General features: G+C 48.0%; 1 protein-coding gene across 2 annotated transcripts in view; it reads right to left on the bottom strand.

Annotated features, from left to right (window-relative positions):
* LOC135030795 (vomeronasal type-2 receptor 26-like) overlaps positions 1-11563 on the bottom strand; it is a 62737-nt gene extending 51174 nt beyond the window's left edge. For both annotated transcript variants that reach the window (XR_010238544.1, XM_063954395.1), the window contains exons 1-2: positions 11091-11563; positions 9625-10027 (exon numbers count right to left, since the gene is read on the bottom strand). Coding sequence is in view for 1 of the 2 variants with exons in the window: in XM_063954395.1 (XP_063810465.1) it covers positions 9625-9645 (21 nt within the window). In the remaining variant the exon portion in view is untranslated. The remainder of the gene's footprint in view (positions 1-9624; positions 10028-11090) is intronic.
* Positions 11564-21985: the final 10422 nt, after the last annotated feature.

Genomic DNA, 21985 nt, shown 5'->3' with positions numbered 1-21985 from the left:
AGCTACAGGGCACATAGCTACAGGGTGCATAGCTACAGGGTGCATATCTACAGGGTACATAGCTACAGGGTACATAGCTACAGGGTGCATATCTACAGGGTACATATCTACAGGGGGCATAGCTACAGGGCACATAGTTACAGGGTGCATAGCTACAGGGTACATAGCTACAGGGTACATATCTACAGGGTACATAGCTACAGAGGGCATAGCTACAGGGTACATATCTACAGGGGGCATAGCTACAGGGTACATAGCTACAGGGTACATAGCTACAGGGTACACAGCTACAGGGTACATAGCTACAGGGTACATAGCTACAGGGTACACAGCTACAGGGTACATAGCTACAGGGTACATATCTACAGGGTACATAGCTACAGGGGGCATATCTACTGGGGGCACAGCTACAGGGGGCATAGCTACAGGGTACACAGCTACAGGGTACATAGCTACAGGGTACATAGCTACAGGGTACATATCTACAGGGTACATAGCTACAGAGGGCATATCTACTGGGGGCACAGCTACAGGGGGCATAGCTACAGGGTACATAGCTACAGGGGGCATAGCTACAGGGTACATATCTACAGGGTGCACAGCTACAGGGTACATAGCTACAGGGTACATAGCTACAGGGGGCATATCTACTGGGGGCACAGCTACAGGGTGCATATCTACAGGGTACATAGCTACAGGGTACATATCTACAGGGTACATAGCTACAGGGTACATATCTACAGGGTGCATAGCTACAGGGTACATAGCTACAGGGTGCATAGCTACAGGGTACATAGCAACAGGGTACATATCTACAGGGTACATAGCTACAGGGGGCATAGCTACAGGGTACATATCTACAGGGTACATAGCTACAGGGGGCATATCTACTGGGGGCACAGCTACAGGGGGCATAGCTACAGGGTACATAGCTACAGGGGGCATAGCTACAGGGTACATAGCTACAGGGGGCATATCTACTGGGGGCACAGCTACAGGGTGCATATCTACAGGGTACATAGCTACAGGGTACATAGCTACAGGGTACATATCTATAGGGTACATATCTACAGGGTACATAGCTACAGGGTACATATCTACAGGGTGCACAGCTACAGGGTACATAGCTACAGGGTACATAGCTACAGGGTACATAGCTACAGGGTACATATCTACAGGGTACATAGCTACAGGGTACATATCTACAGGGTACATATCTACAGGGTACATAGCTACAGGGTACATATCTACAGGGTACATAGCTACAGGGTACATAGCTACAGGGGGCATATCTACAGGGTACATAGCTACAGGGTACATAGCTACAGGGGGCATATCTACAGGGTACATAGCTACAGGGTACATAGCTACAGGGGGCATATCTACAGGGTACATAGCTACAGGGTACATAGCTACAGGGGGCATATCTACAGGGTACATAGCTACAGGGTACATATGTACAGGGTACATAGCTACAGGGGGCATAGCTACAGGGTACATATCTACAGGGTACATAGCTACAGGGTACATATCTACAGGGTACATAGCTACAGGGTACATATCTACAGGGTACATAGCTACAGGGTACATATCTACAGGGTACATAGCTACAGGGTGCACAGCTACAGGGTACATAGCTACAGGGGGCATAGCTACAGGGTACATAGCTACAGGGGGCATATCTACAGGGTGCATATCTACAGGGGGCATATCTACAGGGTACATAGCTACAGGGGGCATATCTACAGGGTGCATATCTACAGGGTACATAGCTACAGGGTACATAGCTACAGGGTACATATCTACAGGGGGCATAGCTACAGGGCACATAGCTACAGGGTACATAGCTACAGGGGGCATAGCTACAGGGTACATAGCTACAGGGTGCATATCTACAGGGTACATAGCTACAGGGCACATATCTACAGGGTACATAGCTACAGGGTACATAGCTACAGGGTACATAGCTACAGGGTGCATAGCTACAGGATACATAGCTACAGGGTACATAGCTACAGGGTACATAGCTACAGGGTACATATCTACAGGGGGCATAGCTACAGGGTACATAGCTACAGGGTGCATATCTACAGGGTACATATCTACAGGGGGCATAGCTACAGGGTACATAGCTACAGGGTACATAGCTACAGGGTACATAGCTACAGGGTGCATATCTACAGGGTACATATCTACAGGGGGCATAGCTACAGGGCACATAGCTACAGGGTGCATAGCTACAGGGTACATAGCTACAGGGTACATATCTACAGGGTACATAGCTACAGGGGGCATAGCTACAGGGTACATATCTACAGGGTACATATCTACAGGGTACATAGCTACAGAGGGCATAGCTACAGGGTACATATCTACAGGGGGCATAGCTACAGGGTACATAGCTACAGGGTACATAGCTACAGGGTACACAGCTACAGGGTACATAGCTACAGGGTACATAGCTACAGGGTACACAGCTACAGGGTACATAGCTACAGGGTACATATCTACAGGGTACATAGCTACAGGGGGCATATCTACATGGTACATAGCTACAGGGGGCATATCTACTGGGGGCACAGCTACAGGGGGCATAGCTACAGGGTACACAGCTACAGGGTACATAGCTACAGGGTACATAGCTACAGGGTACATATCTACAGGGTACATAGCTACAGGGGGCATATCTACTGGGGGCACAGCTACAGGGGGCATAGCTACAGGGTACATAGCTACAGGGTGCACAGCTACAGGGTACATAGCTACAGGGTACATAGCTACAGGGGGCATATCTACTGGGGGCACAGCTACAGGGTGCATATCTACAGGGTACATAGCTACAGGGTACATATCTACAGGGTACATAGCTACAGGGTGCATAGCTACAGGGTACATAGCAACAGGGTACATATCTACAGGGTACATAGCTACAGGGGGCATAGCTACAGGGTACATATCTACAGGGTACATAGCTACAGGGGGCATATCTACTGGGGGCACAGCTACAGGGGGCATAGCTACAGGGTACATAGCTACAGGGTACATAGCTACAGGGTACATAGCTACAGGGTGCATATCTACAGGGTACATAGCTACAGGGTACATAGCTACAGGGTACATATCTAGAGGGTGCACAGCTACAGGGTACATAGCTACAGGGTACATATCTACAGGGTACATAGCTACAGGGTACATATCTACAGGGTACATAGCTACAGGGTACATATCTACAGGGTACATATCTACAGGGTACATAGCTACAGGGTACATATCTACAGGGTACATAGCTACAGGGTACATAGCTACAGGGGGCATATCTACAGGGTACATAGCTACAGGGTACATAGCTACAGGGGGCATATCTACAGGGTACATAGCTACAGGGTACATAGCTACAGGGGGCATATCTACAGGGTACATAGCTACAGGGTACATATCTACAGGGTACATAGCTACAGGGGGCATAGCTACAGGGTACATATCTACAGGGTACATAGCTACAGGGTACATATCTACAGGGTACATAGCTACAGGGTACATATCTACAGGGTACATAGCTACAGGGTACATATCTACAGGGTACATAGCTACAGGGTGCACAGCTACAGGGTACATAGCTACAGGGGGCATAGCTACAGGGTACATAGCTACAGGGGGCATATCTACAGGGTGCATATCTACAGGGGGCATATCTACAGGGTACATAGCTACAGGGGGCATATCTACAGGGTGCATAGCTACAGGGTACATAGCTACAGGGTACATAGCTACAGGGTACATAGCTACAGGGTGCTCAGCTACAGGGGGCATATCTACAGGGTACATATCTACAGAGGACATATCTACAGGGTACATATCTACAGGGTGCATAGCTACAGGGTACATAGCTACAGGGTATATATCTACAGGGTGCATATCTACAGGGGGCATAGCTACAGGGTACATAGCTACAGGGTACATAGCTACAGGGTACATAGCTACAGGGGGCATATCTACAGGGTGCATAGCTACAGGGTACATAGCTACAGGGTGCATATCTACAGGGTACATAGCTACAGGGCACATAGCTACAGGGTACATAGCTACAGGGTACATGTCTACAGGGTACATATCTACAGGGTACATATCTACAGGGGGCATAGCTACAGGGTGCATATCTATAGGGTACATATCTACAGGGTACATATCTACAGGGGGCATAGCTACAGGGTACATAGCTACAGGGGGCATAGCTACAGGGTACATATCTACAGGGGGCATAGCTACAGGGTGCATATCTACAGGGTACATATCTACAGGGGGCATAGCTACAGGGTGCATATCTACAGGGTACATATCTACAGGGTTCATATCTACAGGGTACATAGGTACAGGGTGCATAGCTACAGGGTACATATCTACAGGGGGCATAGCTACAGGGTGCATATCTACAGGGTACATATCTACAGGGGGCATAGCTACAGGGCACATAGCTACAGGGTACATAGCTACAGGGTACATATCTACAGGGGGCATAGCTACAGGGTGCATATCTACAGGGTACATATCTACAGGGGGCATAGCTACAGGGCACATAGCTACAGGGTACATAGCTACAGGGGGCATAGCTACAGGGTACATATCTACAGGGTACATAGCTACAGGGTACATAGCTACAGGGTACATATCTACAGGGTACATAGCTACAGGGTGTATATCTACAGGGTACATATCTACAGGGGGCATAGCTACAGGGCACATAGCTACAGGGTGCATAGCTACAGGGTACATAGCTACAGGTTACATAGCTACAGGGTGCATATCTACAGGGTACATAGCTACAGGGTACATTGCTACAGGGTGCATATCTACAGGGTACATATCTACAGGGGGCATAGCTACAGGGCACACAGCTACAGGGTACAAATCTACAGGGTACATAGCTACAGGGTGCATAGCTACAGGGTACATAGCTACAGGGTACATAGCTACAGGGTGCATAGCTACAGGGTACATAGCTACAGGGTACATAGCTACAGGGTGCATAGCTACAGGGTACATAGCTACAGGGTACATATCTACAGGGTACATAGCTACAGGGTACATATCTACAGGGTACATAGCTACAGGGTGCATAGCTACAGGGTACATAGCTACAGGGTACATAGCTACAGGGTACATAGCTACAGAGTACATAGCTACAGGGTACATATCTACAGGGGGCATAGCTACAGGGTGCATAGCTACAGGGTACATAGCTACAGGGTACATATCTACAGGGTACATAGCTACAGGGGGCATAGCTACAGGGTACATATCTACAGGGTACATATCTACAGGGTACATAGCTACAGAGGGCATAGCTACAGGGTACATATCTACAGGGGGCATAGCTGCAGGGTACATAGCTACAGGGTGCATAGCTACAGGGTACATAGCTACAGGGTACATAGCTACAGGGGGCATAGCTACAGGGTGCATAGCTACAGGGTACATAGCTACAGGGTACATAGCTACAGGGTACATATCTACAGGGTACATATCTACAGGGTGCATAGCTACAGGGTAGATATCTACAGGGTACATATCTACAGGGGGCATAGCTACAGGGTGCATAGCTACAGGGTACATATCTACAGGGTACATAGCTACAGGGTGCATAGCTACAGGGTACATAGCTACAGGGTACATATCTACAGGGTACATATCTACAGGGGGCATAGCTACAGGGCACATAGCTACAGGGTGCATAGCTACAGGGTGCATATCTACAGGGTACATAGCTACAGGGCACATATCTACAGGGTGCACAGCTACAGGGGGCATATCTACAGGGGGCATAGCTACAGGGTACATAGCTACAGGGTACATAGCTACAGGGGCCATAGCTACAGGGGGCATAGCTACAGGGTACATAGCTACAGGGTACATAGCTACAGGGTGCATAGCTACAGGATACATAGCTACAGGGTACATAGCTACAGGGTACATATCTACAGGGGGCATAGCTACAGGGTACATAGCTACAGGGTGCATATCTACAGGGTACATATCTACAGGGGGCATAGCTACAGGGTACATAGCTACAGGGTACATAGCTACAGGGTACATAGCTACAGGGTGCATATCTACAGGGTACATATCTACAGGGGGCATAGCTACAGGGCACATAGCTACAGGGTGCATAGCTACAGGGTACATAGCTACAGGGTACATATCTACAGGGTACATAGCTACAGGGGGCATAGCTACAGGGTACATATCTACAGGGTACATATCTACAGGGTGCATAGCTACAGGGGGCATAGCTACAGGGTACATATCTACAGGGTACATATCTACAGGGGGCATAGCTACAGGGTACATATCTACAGGGTACATATCTACAGGGTGCATAGCTACAGGGTACACAGCTACAGGGTACATAGCTACAGGGTACATAGCTACAGGGTACATATCTACAGGGGGCATAGCTACAGGGTACATAGCTACAGGGGGCATAGCTACAGGGTACATAGCTACAGGGTACATATCTACAGGGTACATATCTACAGGGGGCATAGCTACAGGGTACATAGCTACAGGGGGCATAGCTACAGGGTACATAGCTACAGGGTACATATCTACAGGGTACATATCTACAGGGTGCATAGCTACAGGGTACACAGCTACAGGGTACATAGCTACAGGGTACATAGCTACAGGGTACATATCTACAGGGGGCATAGCTACAGGGTACATATCTACAGGGGGCATAGCTACAGGGTACATAGCTACAGGGTACATAGCTACAGGGTACATAGCTACAGGGTGCATGTCTACAGGGTACATATCTACAGGGGGCATAGCTACAGGGCACATAGCTACAGGGTGCATAGCTACAGGGTACATAGCTACAGGGTACATATCTACAGGGTACATAGCTACAGGGGGCATAGCTACAGGGTACATATCTACAGGGTACATATCTACAGGGTGCATAGCTACAGGGTACACAGCTACAGGGTACATAGCTACAGGGTACATATCTACAGGGTACATATCTACAGGGTACATAGCTACAGGGTACATAGCTACAGGGTACATAGCTACAGGGTACACAGCTACAGGGTACATAGCTACAGGGTACATAGCTACAGGGTACACAGCTACAGGGTACATAGCTACAGGGTACATAGCTACAGGGTACATATCTACAGGGTGCATAGCTACAGGGGGCATATCTACTGGGGGCACAGCTACAGGGGGCATAGCTACAGGGTACACAGCTACAGGGTACATAGCTACAGGGTACATAGCTACAGGGTACATATCTACAGGGTACATAGCTACAGGGGGCATATCTACTGGGGGCACAGCTACAGGGGGCATAGCTACAGGGTACATATCTACAGGGGGCATAGCTACAGGGTACACAGCTACAGGGTACATAGCTACAGGGTACATAGCTACAGGGTACAATTCTACAGGGGGCATATCTACTGGGGGCACAGCTACAGGGTGCATATCTACAGGGTACATAGCTACAGGGTACATATCTACAGGGTGCACAGCTACAGGGTACATATCTACAGGGTACATAGCTACAGGGTACATATCTACAGGGTGCACAGCTACAGGGTACATAGCTACAGGGTACATATCTACAGGGTGCATAGCTACAGGGTACATATCTACAGGGTGCACAGCTACAGGGTACATAGCTACAGGGTACATAGCTACAGGGTACATATCTACAGGGTACATAGCTACAGGGTACATAGCTACAGGGTACATAGCTACAGGGTACATATCTACAGGGTACACAGCTACAGGGTACATAGCTACAGGGTACATAGCTACAGGGTACATAGCTACAGGGGGCATATCTACTGGGGGCACAGCTACAGGGGGCATAGCTACAGGGTACATATCTACAGGGGGCATATCTACAGGGTACATAGCTACAGGGGGCATAGCTACAGGGTACATATCTACAGGGTACATAGCTACAGGGTACATATCTACAGGGTACATAGCTACAGGGTACATAGCTACAGGGGGCATATCTACAGGGTACATAGCTACAGGGTACATAGCTACAGGGGGCATATCTACATGGTACATAGCTACAGGGTACATATCTACAGGGTACATAGCTACAGGGGGCATAGCTACAGGGTACATATCTACAGGGTACATAGCTACAGGGTACATATCTACAGGGTACATAGCTACAGGGTACATATCTACAGGGTACATAGCTACAGGGTACATATCTACAGGGTACATAGCTACAGGGTGCACAGCTACAGGGTACATAGCTACAGGGGGCATAGCTACAGGGTACATAGCTACAGGGGGCATATCTACAGGGTGCATATCTACAGGGGGCATATCTACAGGGTACATAGCTACAGGGGGCATATCTACAGGGTGCATATCTACAGGGTACATAGCTACAGGTTACATAGCTACAGAGGGCATAGCTACAGGGTACATAGCTACAGGGTACATAGCTACAGAGGGCATAGCTACAGGGTGCATAGCTACTACTGTATGTATCATTATGTGTATAGGGGCACTATGTATGTCATTTTGTGTATAATGGCATTAATAATGTGCAGCATATGTGTAAGGGACATTATGTGTAAAAGGGCATTAATAAAGGTTGTCATAATGTGTAAGACGCATTATGTTTATAAGGACATTAATAATGTGTCTCATATATGTAAGCGGCATTACTATGTGTATAAGGTGCTTTACTATGTGGCATTGCGTATAGAAAGGGCACTACTGTGTCGTCTAATGTGAATAAAGAGCAATAGGGTGTGGTGTAATGTGAATAAGGAGCAATTCAGTGTGATGTAATGTGAATAAGGGGCTCTACTGTGAGGAGTAACGTTTATAAGGTAAAGTGATACTACTGTGGGATGTAATATGAATTATGGAAACTATTGCATGATCAAATGTGAATAAAGTTGCAGCACTGTGTGGCGTAATTGGAATTGGGGCTACTATTGTGTGGCCATGCCCCTTGCCAGCAAAAACACACCCCTTTTTGGGCTGTGTGCCAAATGTGCGAACTGTTCTTATTTAAAATATAGGGGGTACAAACACCAAAATAAGGACTGCTATGGGTGAGGGGTGATGGTGCTGGGAAAGAGGTGCAAGGTCAGAGGCGGAACCAGCGGTGGTGCTAGGGGGCACCAGTCAAAATCTTGCCTAGGGCATCATATTGGCTAGGGCCGGCTCTGGTCCCCACAGTGCCTGCAATGCCCACAGTGCCAGATACACATGTCCCCACAGTGCCAGATATGCCCCCAGTGCCAGATACACATGTCCCCACAGTGCCTGCTATGCCCCCAGTGCCAGATATGCCCCCAGTGCCAGATACATATGTCCCCACAGTGCCTTCTATACCCCCAGTGCCAGTGGCGTAACTAGAAATTTTTCTTCCCCAAGCCAAAAAATCCTTCGGCGCCCCCCCCATAATTGGCACTAGTAAAGGGACAAATATGCGCGCGCCGCCAAAAGGGTGTGTGGCTTGGGGCGTGGCTATGCTGGGCATGGAGTAGCACGTACTGTGCTGAGCTCTCCTGCCTGAACATCCTTAAAAACACCCTGAAGTCTCCCCCCCGGGGTTAAGAGGTGCCCTGGACCTACCTTAACGTCTGGTGCACCCATAGGAGTGATTCTGGCTCGCTCCGTTGTGCTGCCTGGTCGGCGGGACGGCTCCGGTCTGGCTGCTGTCGCGCCACGTGGGACGCGGTGTCCGTGGTGGCGGGGATCGGCGCGTTGGGTCTGCACTGCCTGTCGGGCTCCCGGAGAGTGATCTGCGGCGGTGAGCGCTCCCTGCTTTCCTACTTCCTGCTGCCGCCTGAACCCGCTGCCGTAAGTGCGGTCTCCCCTGCTCCGGCCGCGGCTGGCCCTGCTACTTCCGGTCGGCGGCTGGGAGACACGCACGGAGTGCACCTCCTCGCTCTGCTGCAGTCCGCTGGGTTGAGCGTGTCCTCCTTGCCTGACGCTCTCTGCCTGTCACTGCTCTCCTGCTCCACGGGCTGGGGCACTGTGGGGGGGAAAAAAAAAATAAAAAAATAAATAAATAAAAAATAAAAAATAAATAAATAAATAAAACGAGCTCTATCAGAGGCTGCACAGGCACTTCCGGCTGCAGTCTCTGAGAACCCCTGCTGGGGCTAATATATAACCTTCCAGTGTGGGGCTTGGGAGATGAGGAATTAGGCTCCCACCCATTGTCCTAACAACTGCTCAGTGCCCCCGGATCACGGCCCCCTCTGCTGCTTAATCCCTGTCAGAAATATATTAATGTGACTTTCTCTCTCTTCATTATATATATCCAGCTGGAGGCTGCTGGTATACCACTGTGTGATTCCTGATTTGTCGATATAGCACTGACTGGAGGCTTGCCTGCCTGGTTTACCACAACTCTCTCATATAGTGCTGCAACTCCCTGTAGGGGTGACTGTAACGAATACTATGGGGAAGACTTCTCAGGCCGCGGCCAAGCTTGAAAAATACGCTAGAAATCCTCCCGCGCAAAATAAGAGAATGGGGGGGTCGCAGGATGGTTCTTCTCCCCCCTCTCCGGTTACAAGTGCTGGCTCCAGCCCCCCGGAGGCTTCAGAGGATGCTATCCAAAGGGTACTGGACGCAGTTAATGCCAGCGAATGCAGGCTGGCCGAAAAGATCACCCAGGTGCAATCAGATCTTTCTTTAATTCACCAGGATCTACAACGAGTTAGAGAGAGAGTGGGGGAGGCGGAAACCCGCATTTCTACTGTCGAGGACACTGTGGCCCCGCTTGGCCGACGCACCACTGCCCTTGAATCCCAGATGACGGAGGTGCAGAAAAAATTGACCGATATGGAGGGGCGTCTGAGACGGAATAACATTCGGTTTGTGGGCTTGCCGGAAAAGGAGGAGGGTGATGCTCCTGAGCGGTTTTTGGAGAAGTGGCTTACAGATTTCTTTGGGACGGATGATTTTACGTCACACTACGCGGTGGAACGAGCACATAGAATCCCTATGCGGCCATTACCGCCGGGGGCTCCTCCCCGTACATTTATAGCTAAATTCCTCCACTTCAAGGATCGGGACATGGTACTCACCCTGGCACGCACCAAAGGCCCACTTAAATGGAATGGTACCCGGATCTCTGTGTTTCCTGATTTTGCGGTCGACGTCCAGAAGGAGAGAGCCCAGTTCCTTCCAATTAAGAGACGTCTCCGGGAGCTCAATCTCCCTTATGCTATGCTCTTTCCCTCAAAGTTGCGGGTAGTCGCAGGAGGAGAGACTAAATTCTTTTTGACCCCGCGGGAGGCGGCGACGTGGCTTGACCGGCAGTTCCCGGCGGGGCGTGCTCTGGCAAATGACTGAATGTCGCAGCTGCCCGCTGACTGGGCTGTGATTTATGTCATTAAGTATTTGTGTGTAATACCCCACTATGTGAGTTATCCTTTCTGACATTGTTCCTCATGCTACAGCACATAAATTATATACAGTATGTCATTGTGGAGACTGATAGCATTTCCCAGCAGCCTCTGCAGCTGCTCAGGGGGTCAGATGTACATCACATGACCAGTGTCAGGTGGTACAGCAAGTGACAGTTGAAAAGTGAGCGGCAGTTGGGCAGAGGGGCCCTGAGGTAAACGCTGTGGGAGACTGACTGTGCTGTGAGGGGACAGCTGGCGGTGCCTGTGAGTGAGAGCAGAGTTTGAGCTGTGACCCTCTCAGGAGTCCTGGTGACGTCGGGCGTAAGGGGTCACTGATCCGCCCCAGAGGGCAAGTAGATGTAGAGCCCATCGACCGAGGACCAGTACGGAGGAATGGCCTGCTCCAGTTTGATAGCTGCAGGCTGAGAAACTGAGAGAGGCAGATTGTGAGGCGGAGCCGCTTGCCATATAAGGCTGCAGGAGGCCAGTTACTGCCTAGACAACTGGAGAGATATACTGAAAGCAGCGTTAACGCTATACCGCAGTGTAACAACATTATTTTCCCAGCAAGTCACCTTCAAACACCAGAGTATAAATAAGTGCACTTATTATATTGACTGTAAATCAGCTAGAGTTAACACTGCAGTGTATAAAATGCTATAGCAAACCCATCTCATATAACAGCGCAGGGAAAAACAGGCAGACAGACTTCATAGTGAGCCTATGACATACTCTCAGTCTACAGCGTTCTGCATTTCTGTCAGGAACCATTTGCCTGTGATAATTCAGCTATAACAGCAGTGATTTGGTAAATCAGTGTACTGTGCCATAATCTCTTGGATAATTAATTTGGTACCAACAGTAGGCAAGAGAAAGGGAGAAGAGAGTCTGACATTAAGACTACCCATCTCAGTTAAAGTCAGCATTAGCCATACAGACTAACTTTGTCCTGTGGAAGCATCTTGGATAGCCACAGCCTCAGCGTACCATTATCTACATTTGTCAATCCTATCCTAGTCTGTCTGGAATAAGAAATTATCCTATTGTATATTACAATGACTTAAAAGGAAGGAACTAAAGTGTTAATAAGCAATACCTTAAACTGGATTTATTTGGAAAAGCCCCAACAGTTTCTTCATTTATCACACGGGTATTCTAAATGACACTGGCAAAGTAGTACCCAACCGAACTGTATTGTGGGGACAGTCTTGGGGTAATCGTAAACACTAATAGAATCGTATCGATGTAAAGTTAAAGTATATGCATAAAGTAATACTGTTTCATATACCCTCAACGGGGTTACGTAAGATAGCATTTATGGTCACATATAGCCTACTGTATATGCTTAAATTCAGGTATTCACTCATTGAGAATCTGGAAGCAGTTTAGTAAATGACCTTAGTGTGAAATACATTGTTACAATTAAAAAATTGATGTATAGTACTGTAACTGTTCTTTTACAAGTTAGTGTTTATTCAACTTTCACATAGTTCACTATTGCAATCTGTATGCTAAATAAACTGGTATTTAGAGCTATATAAGTAGTTCATTATGTGGAAACTCCTGTACTCACCTCTCAGTTAAGAATCAAGAACCGGAGAGTCCTAAGGGAAAAGAGATGTCATAAGCAAGTACCTGAATACTTACCTAGTTATTACATAAATTGTCGCAGCTGCCCGCTGACTGGGCTGTGATTTATGTCATTAAGTATTTGTGTATACAGCTATTGCATTAATGTTTGTTGACTTTTTATTTTTTCCTACTAGGGGGTCAATACAGCCTTTAGTGGTAGTATACTAAATGTTGCACTTGATATCGGGTCCCTGCATGTTGGGGGGTTGGGTGCTTATTTGGCCCTGGGGGGGGTTAGGTTATGGCGGGGGAGCAATGCCTGCTTTTGACCGCTGTATTTTTTGTCCTCTTTACTAGTTGTTTAGTTGTTGGGAGGGTTTTTTGGGATTAGGTATGCCACAGTTCGGGCCGGTATACAGGGTGGGGGGTTGTATGGGGGGGAAGGGAGGATTTAATGGGTGGTTGTTTTATAAGCATTGCTGTGGCGACATGTTTAGAGAAATTTTTCGCAGGCGGTTACTTTTCTGTCTCTTTCAAATACCTTCAATGTTGTGGGCACATTTAGCACTTGGTGCTATTATGTATTATGGCATCACTTAGTCTAAAAATGTTATCCTGGAATGTGCGGGGCCTTAATGATAAAATGAAAAGGGCCCTGGTGCTTCGGCAGATTAGGCAGTACTCCGCAGATGATGTTTGTCTTATGGAGACGCACCTGGAGGGAACCAAAGTTCTATCTCTTAAAAAGCCATGGATTGGGTGGCTATACCACTCCACTCATACCTCCCACTCCAGAGGCGTCTCCATTCTGATCCGTAGATCTGTCCCGTTTGTTTTGGACCAGGCCCAGGTGGATCAATGGGGACGATATATTTTTCTTAAATGTCAGATAAATTCCATGTCTTTATTATTGTTAGCTATTTACATTCCTCCACCGTACTCCCCGGAGGTTCTACGCAAGGCTGCTGATTTTATGTCCCTTTACCCCAATATTCCCACTGTCTGCATTGGGGACTTTAATAATGTCATGGATCTTAGAGTGGATAGATTCAGCACCAATACTACTGTGCCTCGCCCACGTCCGGGTAACTTTGCTCTGTTAGTGGAGGGTATGGGTTTGGTGGACGTCTGGAGGGCGCGGCATCCAGCTGCTCAACAGTTCTCCTGCTTCTCCCCTACTTACTCCTCCTTTTCTAGGATTGATATGGCCCTAGTCTCCCCCTGTTTAATTCCCAAAATTGTTGATATCCAGTATGCAACTAGAGGTATCTCTGATCATTCACCAGTACTGTTGAATCTGGATACTGGGGGTACCCGGGGACAGTTGTTTTGGAAATTTAACTCATTCTGGCTGTCACAGATGGGCACTGGAGCGGAGCTTGAGCTTGCTTGGCGGGAGTTCTTGGAGCTGAATGGGGGTACTGCTGGACCAGCAATACTCTGGGACGCATTTAAAGCATTTATACGTGGTTCCCTAATTAGACGGGTTGCTACCTTAAAAAATGGTTACAAACGCCAAGAAATGGAACTTGAAGCGTCCTGTAGGTCCCTAGAAATACAATATTTGCAAGATGGATTGATTGCCTCCAAGGACGCATGGTTGCTTGCGCAGTCCAAATGGAGGAACTGTCTGTCTGATAAAGCTAAATACCGTTTGCTGTATGCCCAACACTCTTATTATGCTACAGGCGATAGACCTGGTACTTATCTAGCACATTTAGCGGCGGCAGATAAATTCTCTAATACTGTCCTGGCGATAGGTGGGGATGACGGTGTAACTTATGTAAAAACTCCGGAAATAGCGGACCAATTTGTTGCTTATTATAGAAGTCTGTATAGTACAAGACTATCGGCTGATTTAACCGAAATAGATGATTATCTTGCTGGTATACCATTGCCCTCGCTCTCTAATGTGGCGGTTGAATTCCTGGACTCCCCTTTGTCATTGACGGAGATTGAAACAGCCATCAAATCATTTCCTGGAGGCAAGGCACCAGGGCTAGATGGAATTCCTATTGAACTATATAAGAAGCATATTTACTTTTATGCCCCTAGATTACTTACTCTGTTCAATGACTTGTTGAAGTTGGGGTCGCTGCCAGATTCCATGACTGAGGCTTTGATAATAGTGCTATTGAAACCGGATAAGAACCCAGAGCGGGTAGATTCATATAGACCTATCTCGCTACTTACAACTGATGTCAAGGTGTTAGCAAAGATCCTGGCACTTAGACTCAACTCCGTTATTACCCAAATTATACACACAGATCAGACTGGTTTCGTGCCGGGGCGGTCCACTCTAACTAACCTTAGGCGCTTGTTCACGCACTTACAGGGCCCTCGCGGGGACGCCGACACTTCTGTTGTAGTGTCTCTCGACGCTGCTAAAGCTTTTGATTCAGTGGAGTGGGCGTTCTTGTGGGGGTCTATGGCCCGCTTCGGTATCGGACCACGCTTTATACGGTGGGTCAAGTTACTTTACTCCACCCCATTAGCCAGGGTCTCGATAAATGGATTTATTTCCTCTGCATTCCCTCTGGCCAGGGGTACAAGACAGGGCTGCCCGCTATCCCCTATCCTTTTTGCTCTAGCAGTGGAGCCCTTGGCGTGCTTGGTGCGTTCTGACCTGCGGGTGGGGGGGTTTCGGGTGGGCCCCACCACGGACAAGATTGCTCTATACGCGGATGATATTCTGCTGTTTATATCAGACTACTGCAACACCATGCCGCACGTGTTGCGTATTATTGACACCTATGGCGGGTATTCAGGATTGTCCATAAATTGGGATAAGTCCTGCATATTGCCCTTCCGGGGTGCTTGTCCTGGGGTCCCGCCCGTGGCCCTCCCTCTTCGCTGGGTGGACTCATTCAAGTACTTGGGTATCTGGGTCACAAATAATCCTTCTCAATACTTTTCCCTTAACATAAAACCTCACATGGATTATTTGCACTCCCGTATTGCGGTGTGGGGGACTCTACCTCTAACTATAACGGGTAGAATTAATTTAGTGAAAATGGTGGCCCTGCCTAAGTTGCTGTATGCGTTACAGCACTCCCCTGTTTATCTCCCATTAAAAACCTTTCGGAGAATAGATAGTCTTCTGTCCTCTGTCGTATGGTCTAAACGTCGGGTCAGAATAAAATTAGACACCCTCACGCGCCCACGTGACTCTGGGGGCCTGGGCCTCCCTAAATTCAGATTATATTATCTAGCGGCACAAATGGTACATATTAGTAAGTGGTTACATGATCCTGGTAGAGATGAATTGATTTCCCGAATTCTCTATGTAACTGATCGGAATTGCACCCCATTACAACTACTCTTGAGTGACAATGTAGCGCTACTTAACCTTCCCATTGTCAAACAAGCAATTATGGTATGGAGACAGACGCATAGATTGCTCCAGGGAGAGGGATGGGATCCGGAAACACCTCTAGCCTACGCACATTCTTTTAATGAGCTTACATCGTTGCAGATGAGGGAGGTCTGGAGCAGCTGGGGAGTGCAGTCTCTTGGGCAACTGTATCATATGGGGGTATTTAAGTCTTTCCAACAATTGCAGGAGGAGTATAATATTCCTACCTTCTATTTCTATCGATATCTACAACTCCGCCATGCTTGTCAAACTCAATTTGCAAACACTCCCCTGATGATCCGGGACACACCAGTTAGGGAACTATTTGTTAAGCTTCAAAATTGTACTATTTCCATATTCTATTCGGCTCTACTGTGTGCTTATCATTGTGAGACCCTTCTTTCTCTTAAATCTAGATGGGAAAGTGATTTGGGGCCCATATCTAATGATACCTGGGAGGATGCACTGGGTGCTTCTAGACTGGCGACCACAGCGGTCCGTTACCAACAAGTGCATCTTTTTGTTTTACATAGAGTCTATATTACTCCTGAGAGGTTGATGAGATTCGGAGGAAGAATGGATTCTAAATGTCCCAAGTGCACTCTAGATGGGGGCACCTTTTGGCACATGATTTGGTCCTGTAGGATAGTTCATGCCTTCTGGCAGGATGTACTCAAGATTGTGGTTTCCACTGGTATACCTGCTGATGTGCTGACCCCCCCTGTGTGTGTGCTGGCGGTGGTGGATGAGGAGTTGCTGGATGCCCCCTCCAGGCGCTACGTTATCAACATGTGTGCTCTTGCACAGGTTTCTATAGCCCGGTCGTGGATGGCACCCGATGGCCCAGATATTGACTCATGGATTGCTTTAGTGAATACTACAGTGGCGCATGAAAGATTTGTCTATGTATCCAGGAAAGCCATTAATAAATATTATGCGATATGGGATAGATGGTTGTCATCACCATATGTTGGGGGTACCTGCACTACAATATCTGCGGATGCAAGTTTAGCTTTAACATAATCACCCCGAAGCTACCTGATGAGGCTAGGAAATTGTACTGCTTGCACAATAGTATTATTTACTATATAGCTCACCCGAGGCACTACTTCCTGTATTGGATATGGTTGTATTCAGCGGTTCTGCAAAGATATATTCTTTTCTTTTGTGAGTATGTATTTGTAGGTATGTGTAAATATGTGTATATATATGTGCATAGGTGTATGTGTGCATATAGATATATATATGGGTGAAGTGACGTGTCGGCCAGGTTCAATAACAGATGCCAACCGATTAAAATATATGTCTGTGCGTGATATGCTATATGTTGCCTGATAATATTGTCGTCAGTAATGCTTTAGGTTTATGTTGTATTTTTGTTTTGTAACATGTACAAAAAAGGAAACAAATTTCAATAAAAATTGTTGAATTAAAAAAAAAAAAAAAGGGTGTGTGGCTTCAGTGAAAGGGGCGTGTCATTGCAGGAAAAGACTACCTTATACCCCAGTTTTGCAACCTGCACGCCCAGACGTTAGACACCACAGGAAAGAAAAATAATCCTGATTCATGCCCCATACATTATTTGTCATTTTTCCTCCTTATAGTAATGCCCAGTATACATTATGCCACATACTGCAATGGCCTTAGCCATTATGCCACACACAATAATGCCCATGACACAATATGCACACACCATAATGCCCCCGACACATTATGCCACACACCGTAATGCCTGTGACACATTATGACAGGAATCGCAATGCCCGTTATACATTATGCTACACACTGCAATGCCCGATACATTATAGCACATACAATGTCTGTGACACATTATGACACACACTGCAATGACCCTGAGACATTATACCACATACCACAATGCCCGTGATATAGTATACCACACACCGTAATGCCTGACTCATTATGACACACACCGCAATGTCTGTGATACATTATGCCACACACTGCAGTGACCCTGAGACATTATACCACATACCATACAATGCCCGTGATATAGTATACCACACCGTAATGCCCATTACACATTAAGTTCTACAGTAAGGCTTCCAATTACTTTTAAATTACCTTAAGTTGCCAGGAGTTTCATGCTCTTGGTTCCATGCACGGTGTGAGGGGTTTTCATGCTCAGGGTGTCATGCTCGTTGCCAGGGGTTTCATGCACTGGGTGTCATGCTCGTTGCTAGGGGGTAGTGCTTGTTGCTAGGGCCGTGCTCCCAGTGCCACATATGCTCCCAGTGCCAGATATTCCCCCACAGTGCCAGGTATATGCACCCAGTGCCAGATATTCCCCCACAGTGCCAGGTATATGCCCCCCCCCGAAGTGCCAGATATTCCCCCACAGTGCCTGCTTCCCCCCCAGTGCCAGATATTCCCCCCCAGTGCCAGGTATATGCCCCCAGTGCCAGATATCCCCCCACCAGTGCCAGGTATATGCCCCCAGTGCCAGGTATATGCCCCCAGTGCCAGATACCCCCCCCCCCCAGTGCCAGGTATATGCTCCCAGTGCCAGATATTCCCCCACAGTGCCAGGCATATGCCCCCGGTGCCAGATATTCCCTCCCAGTGCCTGCTTCCCCCCCAGTGCCAGGTATATGCCCCCAGTGCCGGGTATATGCCCCCCAGTGCCAGGTATATGCCCCCAGTGCCGGGTATATGCCGCCCCAGTGCCAGGTATATGCCCCGAGTGCCAGGTATATGCCCCCTATGCCGGGTATATGCCCCCCCCCAGTGCCAGGTATATGCCCCCAGTGCCAGGTATATGCCCCCAGTGCCAGATATTCCCCCCCAGTGCCAGGTATATGCCCGCAGTGCCAGATATTCCCCCACAGTGCCAGGTATATGCCCCCAGTGCCAGATATCCCCCCCCCATTGCCTGCTTCCCCCCCAGTGCCAGGTATATGCCCCCAGTGCCGGGTACATGCCCCCCCAGTGCCAGGTATATGTCCCCAGTGCCAGGTACATGCTCCCCCAGTGCCAGGTATATGCCCCCACAGTGCCAGGTATATGCCCCCAGTGCCAGATATTCCCCCCCAGTGCCTGCTTGCCCCCCAGTGCCAGGTATATGCCCCCAGTGCCGGGTATATGCCCCCCCAGTGCCAGGTATATGCCCCCAGTGCCGGGTTTATGCCCCCCCAGTGCCAGGTATATGCCCCCAGTGCCAGGTACATGCCCCCAGTGCCGGGTATATGCACCCCCAGTGCCAGGTATATGTCCCCAGTGCCGGGTACATGCCCCCCCAGTGCCAGGTATATGCCCCCAGTGCCAGGTACATGCCCTCAGTGCTGGGTATATGCCCCCCCAGTGCCAGGTATATGTCCCCTGTGCTGGGTATATGTCCCCAGTGCCTGCTTCCCCCCCATGTGTTGGAGGGACACGGAGCACATAGCGCGTCTCTCCTGTGTCCCTCCTGGCTCTCCCCCGGCTGGTCTAATAAAAGAAGTGCCGGTTCGTGAGCCAATCAGAGCCAGATATGCCCCCAGTGCCAGATACACATGTCACCACAGTGCCTGCTATACCCCCAGTGCCAGATACACATGTCCCCACAGTGCCTGCTATGCCCCCAGTGCCAGATACACATGATCCCACAGTGCCTGCTATGCCCCCAGTGCCAGATATGCCCCCAGTGCCAGATACACATGTCCCCGCAGTGCCTGATATACCACCAGTGCCAGATACACATGTCCCCACAGTGCCAGATATGCCCCCAGTGCCAGATACACATGTCCCCCAGTGCCTGCTATGCCCCCAGTGTCAGATATGCCCCCAGTGCCTGCTATGCTTCTATTCCCTGATATGCCCCCAGTGCCAGATACACATGTACCCACAGTGCACACCAGATACCCCCCCCCCCCACTCACTGTGCTGCTGCTGCTCACTCTCCGGCGGCGGTGTCTCTCTTCAATTAGGCGCTGGTCTGTGAGCCATCCAAAGCTCGCGGTCCGGCAGTTAATCAGGAGCCTTAAGCTGCCGGTCCGCGAGCTCTGATTGGCTCACGGGCCAGCGCAGAATTGAATCGAGACACCACCGCCGGAGAGGCGTGCGTGTGTCTGGGGCCGGTGGCAGCAATGGCCAGGAGCCGACCGAGCTGCATGCGGCGGATGAAAGAGCCGTGGGTTGGCCACCGCTGACTTAGATATATTAGTCTGATAGTGAATAGAATAAAACCCCAAAAAGATAAAAAATGGAACAAGTAATTGTGGACCTTTGTAAAGCCGTGCTGCACTGTGGGCAGATGTAACATATGCAGAGAGATTTAGACTGAAACGGGAGTGTCCAAACCAAAATCCAGCAACTGTGGGCTATATGCAAAAGTGTTCAGTATTTACCCTACATGCAAAGCCAATATATGTGTTTTCTTTAGAGATGAGTGGTTTGGTTTTTCTGAATACAGAACACACCCAAAATTGTGGATTTGAGTTGAACCAAGTCCAGGCTCAGATCACCTTGGAGTTCAGAATCAAACTAAGGGGTAAATTTACTAAAGTGGGAGTTTTTTTTAGAACTGGTGATGTTGCCTATAGCAACCAATCAGATTCTAGCTATTATCTTCTAGAAGCAGCTTGATAAATGTTAAGTAGAATCTGATTGGTTGCTATGGGCAACATCACTAGTTCTAAAAAACTCCCACCTTAGTAAATTTACCCCTAAGTCCCAGTTGGGGTCATCATGCCAAGGTCTGCTGTTCTCGGATCTAAAATGGATGTCATGTAAGTCCCTCCCCAATGATCTCAGGTGCCAGTTCACAATGGAAATGGCTGGAAATGTAGATTATGGAAGCTATTAAAACCATAGAAACAAAACTCGATCCAAATTACATGATTTTAGGTGTTTTTATATTATTTTGAAAAATCCAGATCCAAATCCAAAACACTTGAGGGTGGTATGCCAAAACCAAAACAGGACAATCATTTAGAACCCAAACCAAAATGTGGTGGTCTACCCACATCTCAAGTTTTCCTGCCTTGCGTTGCAGCATGGTTTGTCCAGGTGCAAATTGACTTTCTCCTTTTGTCTTTACACCTACCTTAGAACCAGGCCACATACAGTATGTGATACAGTATACTACTGTACATTGCAACTAATGCGCACTCTTACCACATCGCCAATGTCTCATCTATACAAAGCAGTGGCTCTCAAACTCAGTCCTCAGTACCCCAAACAGTTCATGTTTTCAGGTCTCCTCAAAGAATCACAAGTGAAATATTTAGCACAACTGGTGGATGTTTTACAATGTGTCAGTGAGTAGTGAGAGCATCTGTGCAAGGTCACCTGGAAAACAGAAACTGTTTGTGGTCCTGAGGACCACATCCGAGAACTCCTGATATAAAGGATAATTGTGCTTCTCAAAATGTGTTTTCTGGGATATGGATATTTATTAACATTTAGATATTTGCTACATTTTTTTGTCTGAAGTGATACATTTACCAATTCAAATATTTTTGTCTCTGAATATTTATTATATGATATTAAACATCAATGTTATTTTATGTATAAAAAAGTGAGTGCAAATAAAATAATACTTGTGATAGTGTATAGCGCTGTGACTTATCTTGTTACTTTTGTATACCTGTGAAGGAAGTGGACATTGTACTTGGTCCTTACCTTGCTGGTAAGGAGTGAACAC

The sequence above is a fragment of the Pseudophryne corroboree genome, chromosome 1 (assembly GCF_028390025.1).
Source record: "Pseudophryne corroboree isolate aPseCor3 chromosome 1, aPseCor3.hap2, whole genome shotgun sequence".
Lineage (NCBI taxonomy): Eukaryota > Metazoa > Chordata > Amphibia > Anura > Myobatrachidae > Pseudophryne > Pseudophryne corroboree.
This window is presented reverse-complemented; position numbering and strand designations above follow the sequence as displayed.